General features: G+C 43.2%; 1 protein-coding gene across 3 annotated transcripts; it reads right to left on the bottom strand.

Moving 5' to 3' along the window:
• Nucleotides 1-5,045: 5,045 nt before the first annotated feature.
• LOC115589749 (beta-1,3-galactosyltransferase 5-like) lies at nt 5,046-12,680 on the bottom strand. Of its 3 annotated transcripts, none has more exons than XM_030430982.1 (2): nt 12,470-12,680; nt 5,046-7,733 (listed from the first exon to the last, which is right to left on the bottom strand). In XM_030430982.1, the coding sequence occupies exon 2, from the start codon at nt 7,726-7,728 to the stop codon at nt 6,694-6,696; it is 1,035 nt and encodes a 344-aa protein (XP_030286842.1). In that variant the 5' UTR covers nt 7,729-7,733; nt 12,470-12,680; the 3' UTR covers nt 5,046-6,693. The 3 variants fall into 3 exon arrangements, with proteins under 3 accessions (XP_030286842.1, XP_030286763.1, XP_030286912.1); XM_030430903.1 differs by having other exon boundaries at nt 12,451-12,680; XM_030431052.1 differs by lacking the exon at nt 12,470-12,680 and adding an exon at nt 8,442-8,682.
• Nucleotides 12,681-16,891: the final 4,211 nt, after the last annotated feature.

Genomic DNA, 16,891 nt, shown 5'->3' on the forward strand with positions numbered 1-16,891 from the left:
CCAGCAGGACGACTGCATGTCTCTCTCTCTCTGTCCACACCTGTCTTCTGTCTCTCATCGCTCTGCTCTCCTTCTCTCAGCTCATCAGATGACAGCGTCTCCTCTCCGTCTCTCTCTCTCTCTCTCTCTCCCTCCGTCCTTCATCTCAAACTCAAACTGCAGCTTCCCTCGTGTCACCGTGAGGCCTGTGGGGATTATTTATGGGCTGGTGAATGGAGGGAGATAGTATGAGACCCGGAGCTCGGCCTCTAACCCTTCCACTGTCTGCTACCCTTAAATCACCACCGAGTCTGGCTTACTTTCACATTAATGGCTTGTTCAAGTGTGTGTGTGTGTGTCTGTCTGTGTGTGTGTGTGTGAGAGAGAGAGAGAGGGAGAGAGAGAACAAAGCTAGTTGAAGCTGTGTGTGTTATTTAAAGTCTTGACTTCAGGTGTGCACCATCTGCATTATCACATCAGAGAAGGTCGACGGAAACGACTGAATATGAAAAGAAATCGTCATCTTCAGTCAAATGAGCTGCTCGAGACACCTGCAGTCTATAGAGACTGTGTGTGTGTGTGTGTGTGTGTGTGTGTGTGTGTCTGTGTGTGTGTCTGTGTGTGCGTCTGTGTGTGTGTGTGTCTGTGGCCAAAACAGGACCAGCTGAAGTTTATGGCCCTGCAGGGTTCTCTGTTTTCTCAGGGTAACAGAGAGGACAGCCGGTCTGCAGGGGGCAGAAAAAGAGGAGGAGGAGGAGGAGGAGGAGGAGGAGGAGGAGGAGGAGGGGTAACATACAGCAGCACCTGGTCTCAGGGCAGCACCGGAGAAGGTTGGAGGGGTCGTATGGTATCATTTCTCTATATGTGTCGTGGTTGTTTAACGATGGCTGGGGATGGATGGTTCAGGAGGTTTCGAACAAAACTAAAAGATAAGTGCAGCCAAAAATGAAAGTGCAGTCGTTATCTCCTCACCCTCAATCCGATGGAAAGTCAGATAAAGTTTCGTAGTCGTGCAAACATTTCTGGAGCTTCACAGCAAAAAGGTTTTGCAGCATTCTCCTCAACAACAAGTAGATGGGACTTGTTTCAAAACCCCACTGCTCGTCTGGAACGATCCAGGTCTCCGGAAGTCCCACATTCCTTTGTAAAGACATTATTTCTGCCCTTTTAAAAAGCCAGATCCATCACTGCAGCTGCTATGCTAAAAGCATTAGCCTGCACCTCCTTCTGACAGGGTGGAAGAAGTATTGTCTGATTTTATTTTTTCTTCTGTTGTTCTTTTATATTAAGCCTCAGATTTTCAGATGCAGAATTTTTTATTTTTGGGTGAACTTCTGCTTTAAGTGTACATTAATCTATATTAGTTCACGACGCAAGAACACGTTCCTGCCTCACTGTGCCACCGTCAGTTACCTTCTATCATAAAACCAGTTGTTGTTTTCCGTCCGTCTTCAGAAATCTGTCTGTGTTTGGATGTTGAGCTGCTTCTTATTAACTTGTGTCAGAGCTGTAATTCAGACGATCCATCCTCCTGCACCAGACCACTGAGAAAAGCCTTTGTTTTAAGATAAGGAAGGGAACATAAATAATATCCCCCGTCTGACCTTCCACACACACACACACACACACACACACACACTAAATAATACAGGAATCCATCACCTCAATCCTGTCTGAGAACTTCAAAAGAGGAGACGACGATGAGCAATTTCCTCTGCAGTCGTAACTGCGCGTCTACAAATTGGAGCGTCTGTGTAATCTCTGCCAGGGTTTTGTGTTTATACCTGAAACAGCGAGACAATAAATTTGGTCCAGTAATGCAGACGCAGCTGACGCACAGTCAAACAAACTGTCTGGTGGGCACAGACAGGAAGTAGAGAGGGAAATCTATATATATATATATATATATATATATATATACATATACATAAATGTGTGTGTGTCTGCAAAGAGGAAGAAAAACAGGAGTGTAATCCTGCGGTCACTTGGCACCTCGGCAGTGGAAATATTGTAGCCTTGTAGAGTTGTGTGATGGACAATCATAGACACCTAACAAGACGACTGTGAAAACACAATAAAACACTCGAGAATCAGAGCTGTGTGTTAAAGGGATATTCCGGTGTAAGTTTAATCCATGTTCTAAATCACCGTGAAACTGCGTTAGACTCCCTCTCAAGAGATCAAGCTAGCAGACCGCTAATTTACGTAGTTTTATCAACCTCAGAAACGACCGCACGACAACAATACACTGCAGTAAATGGATCCAAATATAAACCGCCACCAAAAAGCCACAAATAATGCTCAGAACAGCACCAAACTTCAGCAACAGTACAAATAGGCTCTCAGCACATAGTCCGGGGCATCTAACCTCCGCTAGCTTAGCTGGATTTCTATTGTGAAGCTAAAAACAGATTTCAACTCTCCTCCATCAGCTTCTGGGTCGGGGAAGTCCCGACGCGACGATTACCGAGTGCGGATAGAAATGCTCAATTCCGTTCTTTTCCCTGTCCGCTTTGATAATAACTGTTATAAACTGGCAGGTAAGACACATATGAACTTTGATTGCTTTTCCATGGAGTCATAATCATACATTTTCATCCATGAGCCGCGGAACTCTACTGCACTCTGTAATCGACTCGTCGGGACTTCCCGTCAACAGGAAGCTGCTGCAGAAGAGTGGTAAATTTAGTCAGCTTTTCAGTAGAAATCCAGCTAAGCTAGCGGAGGTTAGATGCCCCGGACTATGTGCTGAGACCCTATTTGTACTGTTGCTGAAGTTTGGTGCTGTTCTGAGCATTATTTGTGGCTTTTTGGTGGCGGTTTATATTTGGATCCATTTACTGCAGTGTATTGTTGTCGTGCGGTCGTTTTAAAATTTGCGGTCTGCTAACTTGATCTCTCGAGAGGGAGTCTAACACAGTTTCACAGTGATTTAGACCATGGATTAAATTAACACCGGAATATCCCTTTAAGTTCACAGTGTGCGACAGAGATTCTTACTGAGCTAATTTGTCTGGGGGACATGTTTGCAAAATGACATGAAGGTAGGGTCTAATAATAAGAAAACATTTATAATATTTAACAGATTAAATGAATTAAAAGTCTATAATTCATCTCCTGTGATAGATACGTCAGATCTTTTACTGAATCTATTGACTGCAAGAATCCGATTTGAGCTCTTTGAGTGTGAAACACATATTTATGGGTTCGTTGGCGCCTCAGCTAATAGTTGTCTTTACCTGCATAACTCACCATCTGATCCTGCTTCACTTTGCACGCACAGATCAGACGTTCTCTGATACGAATGGCTTAATTCATCCCATCATGCAACACTGGCTTAACTGTTAGCGAAGGGACATTATTGAAAGAAATGACACTCAAGGTACAAAGTCATATTTTCTTGGTAAAGTCAAGTCAAGTTCCCACAATCACAAACAAGTTACCTGCAGTATCCAGTCTTTATAAGGAGAGAACACAACAAATTCACACCTTTCTTATAATTATATTATTGGCCAATTTTTCTATCTTTCAATTCATGGTATAATAATTGACATTAAATGAATAAATGCAGTCAGACAAAAGACAAATGACCGTATAAAAGCTCATTAATTTCTTTATTTTTTCTCAATCGATGAATTACTCATCACTTTTGAACTGACCGTAGGTGCATTTATGTTTTTAAATCTGCTGTTTGAACATCACAGAGCCAGTTTCCTCATGAAAAAGGGTTCATTGATTTTGTCATGTCAGGAGAACATGTGGCCACTTCCTGATCATTTGTTATTACAAAACTACTCAATAAGATTGATTAGAATAAGCCGTAACATCCTGACACACTCTGGTCTGAGTTTCAAAGCAAACTTCATGAACCTATAATAAATGTTTGCCAATTTAATATGAGGGTATTTAGATTATGGCTACTGTAAGGGAGGTGTAACAACAGTATTGTACACTTGCTACGAGTGGCGTGGAGTGTTTAGGTTAGTTTTGTGTTGTTATAAAAAGATAAATGAACCCTTTATCACAGGAAAGTAATCTTTGTTTTCTCAAGATAATGTCATTTAAAAAGAAATCGTACCTCGGGTCAGTCTGCGCCTCCATAAAACACTGAAATAATGACAGCTGGACTAAAACCCAACAAGAGAAAAAGTTCAGTAGAAAACATCAAGTGAACACAAACAAACATACAAGTCATCATGTCTGAAGTCAAATAAGTAATGAGTCGAGTCTCGAGTCATTTATTCTCTGTCAAGCCAGTTTACAAGTCATCAAAACAGTGACCCGAGTGCACGTCTCTGATTAATGATCATGCACTCACCGGTGTAAACACACAGTGGTCGTCAGGCCGCCCGGCACCCATCAGTTTAATATCACTACTCTATGACATCATTTACAGGAAGTGTGAAATTACACTTCTTGCATAGTGGGACAGCGCCCACGGTGATTTACGCCGCCATGCCAACCGCCGAGGAGGAGCTCTGATGTGAGATGGAGGAGCGACAGTAAATAATGTGTGGATCCAGTGTTTGGGGCTTTCAGCAGCCGGGTGATTTATACAGAGCCACAGTCTGCAGGGAAGAAGGAGAGCGGGGCCTTTGACCGGTCGGGATCCTCCCTGATCTGACAGAGGGAGAACAGATCATAGACAGCTGGAGATGAATGAGAACACATGGAGAGAAAGAGAGAAAGAGAGAAAGAGAGAGAGAGAGAAAGCTGCTCATGCCAGAGAAGAAGAGACAAGGAGCCAAGGTGAGGTCACCGACTTAGAGGTGAGGAGACGATGATGCTGCAGTAAAGCTCGCTCTTTTCCCGTTTTAAAACCTTTTTTTATTTCTATTCTGTAGTGACAAAATCTAGTGTTTGCTAATCTACCTTTCTTTTTTAAGTTTTAAGTTTAAGCTTATCAGTTTTATATAATTATACCCTTGTCAAGTACTTGCCTGTGTAGACCCGACTGAAATATTTAAATAGAAAAACACAAGAAACACTGATAATTTAAAACTACAACAGAAACCTTTGTTTTCCTTTTTGACATGTCATGCAGTGTGCACAGATAAGACACAAGATAAGAACGACAACAAACAACTTTAATCATTTAAAATGCATTTGTGTTTTGCTGCTGCAACTTGCATGGTTTTATTTTTCGTATCTTTTTGATCTCCACAGCGCTGTGTGGCAGCTCAGTAATCCAAAATCAGACCAAGATTGGAAATTAAAAGTGAAATGTACATGAAAACCTTTACCTTGACTGCTGTAACGACAAAGCAGTTATGAGAAGTGATTTTTTCGGAGCAATACTAATCATTTTAGGAAGATCCTCAGATGAAAAATGTAAAAAAATTATGATAAGCTTACAAAATTCCCATTCACAGAGCAGAATACTGTACATACTGTAAGGGTTTTATATCTTCACCAATATGAATTTACACATTATTCATACAGACAGTAGATCACAAGTATTAAAACTCCTTCATAGAGATTAATGTGTCATCGAAAGCAGCTTTCCATGAGAAATCCAGAAGACTTAATCGTACCAGATGTTAGCCTGCCCTCTGCTGGACGGAGGGGAAACTACGACCACACAGAGTCGGGTTCGTCAAACTGAACTCCAGTCTGTCATCTAATGTACGAAATAATTTGATTTAACGAGCCAAAAACACATTTCACAGTCGTGTTACATCATATAACAATCAGAGACTTTTGAAGTTTGCATATTATCTCATAAAGTGTCATGAGTGGTAACAGGACACTTGGTATGTTATATGATATAGATGTAACTTAGTGTGTTGCATGGTCCAAAAGTGTATTTTATAGCAGTCGAAAAAATATATAAAATTGATGAATATGGACAAAGTTAGACCGCCAACAAATGTTTTCACATTCACGTGTAGTTGAGCTTCATTTAAATCAAAAAGATCTCCTTGAACAGAGACGTGAGAGCAAAATACACACACACACACACACACACACACACACACACACACACACACACACACACACACAAACACGCACACACACGCACGCACACACACACACACACAACATCTCAGTGAGACACAGATAACAATCATCACCTGCAGACAAGATTAAAATAGAGTTAAATTCATTGGATTGTCTAAAGTCAAAGCCATCGCTGATCAAAGAGAAGCTATAAAGAAAAAGCTGCCACATGTTTGCGTTAAGTAAGAATGTGCTTAGGAAGTGCGTTCAGATTGGTTCCTATAAACCTCAGTTACACCTTGATGTGTTGTCTGCCACCTGTCAACAAATCTCCATGGAAGCTGGTACCATTTCTTTCCGTTTTCATGCCCACATAATACAGTAAATGAATGAATACACTCGTGCTTTGTTCCGTGTTGGCAGCTGCTCATCTGAGAAACACAGAAAACGATCTGGATGTCTCTGCAACGATATAGTGGAATCACCTGAGAGGTAAAGTTCTGCGTTTCCAAATGTTTATTATGAGATGATGTAGAGAATCAGTCTGCTGTCATTTATACTCCATCAGATATGAAACTCTCTATGAGAGCTGATACAGCTCAGGAAGGCCTTAAAGCTCGGCTGGCTGAAAGGCGTATTTCATAGAAAAGATGGTTTGGGGTTTAAATCCCCACATCTGTAACACCTGTAAAGCGTACATACTGTTTGTGATCCATTTGAATTTATCTTAAATATTAGTAGTCCTGTAGTGTAACTTCCTCCATCACCATAAATTCAGCATTTAGCTTCGGGCTCTTTGCTCCGCTGCCAGTAACTCGTCATCTGCTCGATGCTCGTCGTCGTCGCGGCGATCAGCTTTGAGAGGCTGCAGCCGCTCAGAGGATGCTGAGGGTCGACGATGAACATGGTGTCCTCGGGAGGGTCGGTGGGGGAGAGGCCCAGGCGCTTCAGGCACAAACCCAGGTAGACGTCTTCGATGTACAGAGGCTTAATCTGCGGAGAGACTCCCAGGATCTTCCCGGGCAGGTCCAAGGACATGATGTAACACATGCCCAGAGGATACGGAGGGTACTCCGGCTCGGCAATCACATCGCTCGGCATGTAGAACTTGTTGAATGGGTTTCGTAAAACCGGGCTGTGCCACCACACCAGACCGGTCATGTAGTTTTGTTTGGCTGTGCTGGGATCAAGCAGCAGTTTAACCAAATTCTGGACGTGGAGTATGATGTCCGAGTCGATCTTCATGGCATAGGACGCGTTGGCACAGCGCGCATTTACCCACTCCAGCATCATCATGGTCTTGATGGTCAGGTTGCGGTAGCTGTCCTGGAAGTCGCTCTGGATCAGGTCGCGGTGCTGCAGGTTCTCCTGTTTGAGCTTCTCCTGCTGCTGCTCTGCGTCGGCTCCTCCAGGCAGGCCCAGCACGAAGAGAGTCTCCACCCGCCGATCCAGAACCACTTTCTCACCACCCCACGTCTTCCGGATGGCGTCCCGAGCCGCCACATTATTGGGCGCGACCGGTACAATCAGGACCAGGAAAGGAGCCGCGTCCTTACAGGTCGGCGTGTCATCCATGATGAATTTGTAGTTTCGTGGATAGGCCACGTGGTACGGCCCGGGGTCCTCCCATCGTGGTTCTGCTCCTCCACCTCCCGCTCCTGATGATGATGGTTGTGCTGATACCGTCCTCTGACCTGGAGCCTCCCACGCGCCCGACTTCCCATCAAGGTAGAAATACAAGAGGAAACATGTCACTGCTCCCAGGATGCAGATGAAGATGCGCTTGAAGTGTCTCCTCCAGTTATCCATGAACACTGCAGAGAAAAGAGCCTGGCGTTATAACGTGATGGCAGAGACAAGAATCATGACTGCAAGCAGAAAAGAAAATGGTGTTCCTCAATATTAGTGGAAGATTATCAGTGTGGTTGGGCGATAAGGTATTTGTCGGCGATTTTGCGATACAGAACATGGATCTCAGTGTTTTTAATTCTCCTCAAAAGCACTTTGTAAATACTCGGACCAGGCTAGAAATCAAATATCACGACATTTTCGAACACATATCTCGATATTCAGATGAAACTGTAGGGATGAGGGAAGATTGTGGGGAAGATTTCTGATAAATTATGATCAGTAACGTGGATTTAATGACAAAGTGGGTAAATGCAAGTATATCAGAACGGGGGAACGACGACACCTTCGACATAACGTCTGAAAAAAGACAACATATCGCTTCATGTGACGTCAGTGATATCATGTTTTTGTACGAGTGCTGCTGCGGTATCTCAGTTTAGTTATCAGTGCCAACAACATCCTGTTTTCACATCAGCCCACATGTTCTGTTGTCTACACACAAATCAGCTGTACGAGAGCTCTGAGCTCGAAATGTTAAGCTTGAACGCGGAAACACTTCTCAGCTCGTTTCAGACAAATTAGTGACCGCTCTGCTTACTTTCAGGAAGTGCTCGCTCTGCTCTGTTGTAACAGTCGTCGATTTAACTTTCACTTTCTAATTTCATACTCACGGCGTATCTTCCACCTGGCACACGAGGAGTGACCCCTGAGATCAATACATCCAGTAAAAGTTTAATAAGAGACATGAGCACAAACTGAGTGTCGCCAAGTGCTCCGCCACAGCTGAGAAGAGGAAATGAGGTGCCCACATCCTGCCTCTAGTTCCTCTAATCTACTGAATGATCACTCACTGGGGGCTGAAACACAAACAGACATCATGAACACTTCTTTGTGATTGTAGATGACTTCTTGGCAAACACTAATAAATACGCGCGTCTTCAGGCTCAGCCCACGTAAAACCTGAAATATCTCCTCACGTGTGACAATGCTTGACGCTCGTTTCCTTATTTTGCATAATAAATATGAAAGCTCACTTAATAAGTTGTTGCTCTTCTTCTTTGTTTTTATTGTCTGCTGGCAAATCAACAATTAAAACAGAATCATTTTGCTGTTATTTTTATACAGTCAACGAACAGTATTTCATCCTGAGGTGAACTTAAAGGCTGAAAATGTAATAATATCAGAGTGTGTGTGTGTGTGTGTGTGTGTGTGTGTGTGTGTGTGTGAGTGTGTGTGAGAGGCCGGCAGCAGCTCGTCCTGTCAGACCGGTCTGATGAACAAAGTCTCACTGAACTGAATCAACCGTCTGCTTGTTTTCATATGATTTTGGAACTAGTGGAAACTTTTTGCAATAAACCGTCACACCCCTTTTTAGTATTTTACTGTCTTTGATGATTTTATATCACATGTACATTGTTCATTTTGATAATTGTTCACAAAGCAGTTAGAATTGGGCCGCTTGAATTAACAGTACACTGCAAACACAGAAAGGTAATATTTCCATTATTAAAGAGGCGGTATGTAAGATTTTAGTGTGGGGAGTTTTAAAATGGGCTAAAATGATCAACAGAATGTGAAGAAATACCAGTTCGGATGTAATGACATCTGCATGCTAACTGGCCAGCCCAATGATATTTGCTGTGTCTCAATTCAGGGTCTGCATCCTTCAGAGGAGCATTTAAAGGCCAATTATGTCACAACGCCGCGTGAAGGCTGCTCCAATCCGAAGGCTCCTCCAGATGCTCCTTCTTTTCCCTGTTTTTGGAGGATGCACTGCTATGATCCTTCATGGCCTCACATATCCCAAGATTTTTTGTGCACCCGAAAAAGAAGAAAGAAAGAGAGAAAATGGCGACATCACGTGGCGTAGATTGTCACTTTCGTGGGTCTGAAGTGCTCCAAAGACTAGACCGTCACATTTAACAACGGCTGACATGGTTAACAAGGACTCTCCAAAGGACTCGCCTTCGAAGACCGCAAAGGCCGAGTCCTTCGAAGGATGCAGACCCTGAATTGAGACGCAGCCACTGCATTACACCTGGACACAGTGTTGGAGGCGGAGCCACAATCAAACCTGAAAGCTGCTCGGTGGTGTTTTGAAGCCAAAAAGGCTCGACTTCCTGTGGATGAAACTACATCTGCTGCTGGAGCTCAACAAATACTTCTCACTGGAAGAAGCTGAACCACAGCAGTGTGTCTGGTTTGGGAAATAAATGTAAACAAGAAGAGAAACTGGGAGAGGGCTGTGTGTTTTTTCCCCCCAACCAGCACTTTCGGCAACAGATCGTCCATGTTGTGCGGCCGATAGAACACGCACACTACAGATTTGCGCTGACCGAGCCGGCTAACTTCTGGTTTAGCACCGTAACTTGAATGGGGATCAAATAATTGAATCGTGCGGCTCTTGTGGACCTTCCAAATGTAATGACAGTGAAATGAGTCGATGAGTCAATTCCCCGAAATGGATACACAACCCCCACGAAATGACTCAAATTAGTCAATTCCCCGCCAGGAAATCGCGAGAGTGGGCTGTGCGCTTTGCCCCGTGACGATAAAGCAAACCGGGCATCAGCAAAGTTTACTCACAATCAAGCAGGAAAGGCCTTAAAGAACACTCTCAGTGAGTTTTGTGGTCCTAGTTTCAGAAACGTGGTAATAGGAGCGAGTTAAAAAAGGCTACAGTTTCGCATATCCTCTTCCCTATTTACAATGGAGTGAATGGAGCAGTTGAGAGGTACTCTCGTCGGTTAGAGGCAGATAATTCAAAAAACATAAATCCTACCGATAAAGTAGACACATTGAGAGAAAGAAGACAAGTGTGGCTACAACTTTGGAAAATATCACTGTTTTGGAGTGAAATTTGTGGCAATCATGACTTTGTTGATGCTACGTCCGTCTTTGGTTTTCGACTTTCCTTTGCGCATTTGTATAGACATACTATTTGTGGCGAGGTGAGTCTCTTAACAAACTGCGCAAAGAAAAGAAAACTCTGGTCACTTGCAAAACGCGTATCTGCGGCAAAGAGCCTAGAATTAAAGTAGAGGCTCGGGGACAGGGAGACGGTTCTAGCTTCATCTCATGTGTTCTCTCCTGTCGAAATTACAGGAAAAGCCATGGCCTCTAACTTAGGTATGGTGACAGTCAGGCATTTACAGCATCCAGCGTGTGACCGAGGCGCACGTCTTAATGGAGAACTTTGGTCGATTTAAACATGTAGCTTCATTGCTCAAGCTAGTCAATCCGTCGAGCGTGCACTTACTCCCTCACTGGCGGGGACGGAAACGTATTCCAGTATTTTCGTGTTTCTGTTCATAATGTACATGTCCATGTTACAGCCTGTCATGAGCCATGAGCCTTACAATAGCCTGTTAAGCCTGTTAAGTGCACACTCGATGGATATGCTAGTTTGGTCTAGCTACTGGAACACACAGATGTCAACAAACAGGTAGGTAGCTCCTTGCACAAACACACTGTTTTAACTACTTTTTTATTCATTTTGAGTCATACACGCTACAGTGCTGTGTTGTAAGGTGTCTGCTGATGTTGCATAACTTTTGGTGTGACATGTGGAGCATGTTAAGACGCTTAAAACACAGTGCAAAGTTCTGACCCCATGCTGTTAGCGTTCAATGCTAAGTCTCCGTTCACAGAGCTCTGTAATGGTTGGACCAAATTTGTTCGCGTCTTTGGTACTGGCAAGTCAAGGGTAGCTTGAGCAATGAAGCTGCATGTTTAAATCGACCGAAGTTCTCCTTTAACGTATAATTTGTCTGGATGGTCTCAAAGGTGAGGCATAATTAAGTGCCAAAAGTTTTATCATGGAAAAATAGAGAGAGGCTACACAGACAGATCCATTTCATGGGGATTGTGTATCCACCGTTCCACACTTCCTTCACAATGTTAGCTTCTTTTTGTGGGGTTGGCCCAACCAGTCCAAAGCTCCTGCAAACACCTTTTCCATGTTTTTCCATTACATCTGCCAGCCCGGGTCTACTCGGTCTGACTCGGCGCGGCAGGGATCTGCTCTTCTGCCACAACTGGGCTGCCTGCTTAAAGGTGTGTCTTGAATCAATGACGCTCTGGTCTTGATCCCCGTAGTTCTGTCTAAGAATCACTGCTAACAAAGTGGCTCTGCTAATTCAGTACAGACGTGAGTTGAGCATCGACTTCAGGGAGAGACGGGTGCTCGTCACGGGTCGGCCACAGCTGCGAGTCGTCTGGAACGGGTCCATCGCCCGCTCGACTCAACTCAGTTAACGGAAAAGCAAACCAGCGGCGGCTCGGTTTGACTCGTCGCGGCCAAAAGTGCCGGTGGGGAAACAAACGGCTCAACACCCTCCCAGTTTCTCCTCTTGTTTACATTTATTCCCCAAATTTACATAGTGCACCTTTAACCAGAAACGCTGCTGTGGTTCAGCTCCTCTCAGTGGGAAGTATTTCAGCAGCTCCACCTTTAAAGTTTCGGTGCGCAGGTATGTGTCAAACCGAGAGTCCCCGGCCGACTCCAGGAGGAATCTGTAGCCCAAAGCTGTCGGCCTGAAGACGAGTGAGTGAGGAGAACTGGTTCTCTCTGCTGGATTAACACAAAGTTTGTATCTGCGCAGCTTTGCGTAAGAAACGTGGCAACTTTGCGCACACAGACGCGCGTAACGCTGCCTCCGTCTCCTCGCCGCTCCTTACCTTTCACGTGTTCTCTTACCTCTTTACGAGCTGTTGTCTCCTCTCCTGAAGTCAGACCCGCTCCTGGAGGTCCGTGGCCGTATTATCGCCGGTTAACTGGTCCTGTGGAGAGAGCTGGCGGCCATTGCAGTGCCCACCTATACCTGCTGAGAGACTGAGCACCGCCCAACACGAGCTCCTCACTTCCCTGTTGAGTGCCAGTGTAACCTGACACTTCCTGGGCAGCGCAGCAGGAGACATGAAACATCCACATCCTGACAGATACTTACGATATGAAGTCCATACACAGAAAAGTAAGAGTCTATGTCTCTCATGGGCTCAATCATTTATTTCCAAGCAAAAAAAAAAATTCCAAACATTCACGTTCCAGCACTCTTACAGTAAGAAAACAGTCGATTTTTCTTTCTTTTCTGTCTTAAGGTGAATTATTCTAATGTGGGACAGCCTGCAATAAGATCTAACGGTCGTAGATCGTCAAACAATCAATTCTAAATCAATAAAACTAGAGGTTAACACATGTTTCAGTTCTTCCCTGTGCCTTGTTTTGCTTTACACTTTATATATTCATCTATATATATATGTTTGTCTTTTCCTTTCACACTGTGGGTCTAAGGGAACCACATATTGATCATCTGTATGATGAAGCTGAGTTTGAACTTCTCTAATGTCCAATCAGAGATCAGAACTGTAAGCACCCCCCACGTGAAGACCACCCAAAGACCTGTGACAGTTTTTAAACACACCCAATTCATACATTGCAAAAGTTAAACAATCCAGGATGTATTTATGATATGTTTTGTTCTTCTGAAAATATCATAATAAGATGTAAATATATATATTCTATACCGCCTTACAGTAGGAAACACATCGGGTGTATTGTGGGACGGATATAAAAGCACTTCAGTGGTCGTGGAGGTTAAAGGATTGTGCAGTAACTGTTGTTGTTTACAGGGTTTTAGTCTTAAAACGTTATATTAGACGCAGACATAATATTCAACAGTTAAGGGTTCATCTCTGCTTCTAAAAGGTCTGAGGGGTTGTTTTTCTGTGGTTGTGTGTGAAGCGACTACCTTTGTATTATAAAGAATATAACAATATACATACAATCACATATTCATAGTAATTTACTGTAAACACACTCCACTTGTGTCTACATTTCCTCTCCAAACATTTCAAATAATCCCCAACAGATTAAATAGAACAGTAACTCACTCTGGGACGATGTAATGGGCCTCGTCCGCCACTAGATGTCCCACTGCGCTCAATGCCGACCAATCACTGGCTCAGTCATCCAAGTCAAATGAAGTTGATAACTTTGTTGGAGTCATAAAGACATAACTCCTAAATGACTCAGATTAGATTTATGATCCGTTCAGACACCGTTAGCCTCACATTATGTGTTGACTGCTCATAAAAACCGAGCAGATATCTTATCAGCTCCAGAAGTGTTGCAATTCAGATCTTAGTTCCAGACACATTTGCGGATGAGACCAGAGATTCTTGACTAAATGAATGCGGTATATTACATGAAACCCGCGTTGCTTAAGACAAACACGGTGTCTTTGTGTCCGTGTCTGACTCAGCCGTCTGCAAACATCACGGTGACAGGATCCGAGGTCAGAGGTGCCTGATGAAGAAACACACCTGATGACAAAGCAGCAGTAAAACCTACAGTGTTATATGTGCCAATCAGATCTGGGAACTCTTGCCAGTGGTCCTTTTTAAATGCTAAAACTCATCTGACACACACGCAGATTCTGGTGAAGTGAACGTTTGCTTTATGCACTGACGTCGTACTTAATTTGTGAGTCTTCGAGTTAACACTGTCGACGTCGGGAGGCTTTGAGTGTGCAGAGGTTTCGGATAAAAATGGAGGCCTTGAGGATGTTCCAGACTCCCGTGATAATAGTGAATGAAAGGCGGTTTCCTCTCCTCGCTGGAGACCTGATTAAACAAGACTCTGTACACAACGGAGGCTCGACTGGTTCTCCTTTATTTGATTACAGTGAAGACTGGCCAGAATTACCGCCTAAGTTTGTCCACGTCATAGATCTACCGTACAGGCATGACAAAACTGTAAAAACAAAATCATCCGCTTGAAGTCGGATTCCATATTTCCAAGCTCGTAAACTTGTTGCATATTCAGCAACTGAAAAAACATTTTAAAAGTTCCTTACCAGGTTTGTTAAAGTCCTAAAGTGTGCTTTTGTATTCAGATGTTGTGACTTCCCCCTTTATTCACCCAACAGAGAGCGAACAAGTAGAACGAGTGTGTTTTATTTTTAAGGAAACGTGACCTGCATCCTGAATCGAATCTCACATTAACCATTTTGAAAAGATCAGTGTTAAAAATTACCCAAACGTCTCACTAGAGTAAATAAGAAACCTGTTAAAATATTACATTGGAAAAACCCGTCTCGTCTCAGAGTTTATGATGTTAAAGTACAATTCAGCCGATTGGCCACCTGACCAGCTATCAGACTCAGTTTGTTTTGTTCTTTTAAACATTTAATTGCCACTAAAATAATCTAAAAATTTACTGCTTTGGCTCTTTAGCCACTTAAGTTCTCAAGTAAATGTTGTGAGTATAAAAACCAGTAAAGTAACTGCGAGTAAAGTAGCAGAAAAGGCAAATAAACAAGTAAACAAACTTTTCCTTCCTTGCTTATTTTCCTTTTTCTGCTCAGCTCATACTTTACTTAAGTGAATGTACTTAAGTTACATTCTATCATCCACAAAAAACAAAACTACTGAAGCTTTGTAATTACTAAAATAACATAATTATCACTTCATAAATGCAGGTTAAACAGTTATAGAAAGAGATGTCTTTGTTTGGTTGACATCTACAATTAGAGGGAAATAACACTTCACTGTCACAATCTGCTATTATAATTATTATTATCATCGTTACTATCAGTCGAGCAAGCAGAACACGTTTTATCACATGTTCCCGACACTGTGATCTGCACATAATGTTGCTGTAGATAAAACAGTGTGTCACAGACTATCTCTGTTCAGACACGACGGCTGCCTTCGTCCTCAGCCCTCATCAGATCAGCAGTGATGCTCCCGAAAAGTTCTCTAACAGCTCAAATGAACCCACCGGGCTTTTAGGAGTGTAAATGCGGGTCAAGTTCCAGTATTTTGACGGTGACAAATGAAGGTGAAAGTAAACTTCCTCATACCTCTGTGCTGTGTGTGCTCTGAGTCTGAATGAGTCACCGCAAGATGCAGTTCTTCCTTTGAATTCCTTAAAAATCACCCAACCTCCCACTCTGACTCAATACCACAAATAAACGGTACTAAGACGATAACTATCAGGCTGAACTTCTCCAGTGTGAGGGTGTAAATTTAAAGGATGATCGGAGACTCCAGTGATTAAGGGTTATCACAGACACCAGAACAGAGCAGAGCTCCGTGGAGGTTCCCGAGCTTCCCGTGTTGTTAGATGTTGGTATTTTCATTTCCTTTTGGAAGAGGCTCATACGAATCACATCCAAGCGCTTCTTCTTCCTTCAGATGAGTTTATCTGAGAGGAAGTTATACAGCACTTCCTCTTATTCACGCAGCCTTGAAGCCTTAGTTTTCAAAACATACTGAGCTGTAGATTTGACCCGGTCAGTCAGCATGTGGGCTGAAATCAGGACCGCCTTTAATTTGATTTTTACTGCTGCTACGCTAAGGTTCAGATTTCTATTGCAGTTTATGTCAATACTCCACTGATAAGCCCATTTGTACAAGACAGTACAGATAACACACTATCAACATGAAAGCAAGCTGAGACGACAGGTTCCTCCGGGTCGTTTGCATGCAAAAAAATTCCAGTTTTTCCAGTTATTGTCGTATTGGTGTTTTGTACGTTGAACATGTGAAAGCTTGTTATTCACATCCCTGCAGCCCTGTACACAGCCGGTCTGCATTTGTGTCTCAATTCGTAACAACAGTCGTTTCTCTACCAGCAGAAAATGCTCAGAAAGCTGGAAAAGGTGCCAAATATCCCTTTCGAGCGAGTTCAGCACTCTCAGGATATGTTTCAAGTGGTCACGCGAAGATGGTCATCAACTCGATAAGTCAACCGAGGTTTTCCATAACCAGCCGCGATTGTGTTCACATTAAAGAGGAGGCGTTAGAGGAGCATGTGACCGATCGCAAACGTGGACAAGGGCAAACTGAAGTAAAAAGAAGAAGTTAAAATGCAAAAGACACCCTAAAAACACAGATACATGATATTGTACCACTGTCTCCTCCTCATTCAGGCACAAGTTTATATCTGACCAGTTATATTTGTCCCTTCCATTAAATGAACGTGTCAGATGTGTTTTCATGGCGTGCGACTGACCCCGGCAGTGTCATATCTCCAAACAAGCACAACGCTTGAGTGTTTCAATCTGCCTCTGTTGTAAAATGATACACGATCAGTATGAACGAAACGGCTTTGATA

The sequence above is a fragment of the Sparus aurata genome, chromosome 1 (genome assembly GCF_900880675.1).
Source record: "Sparus aurata chromosome 1, fSpaAur1.1, whole genome shotgun sequence".
Classification (NCBI taxonomy): Eukaryota; Metazoa; Chordata; class Actinopteri; order Spariformes; family Sparidae; genus Sparus; species Sparus aurata.

What these genes read in the sequence shown, in the direction of transcription:
- LOC115589749 (XM_030430982.1), bottom strand. Translation starts at nt 7,728, where the DNA reads ATGGATAACTGGAGGAGACACTTCAAGCGCATCTTCATCTGCATCCTG.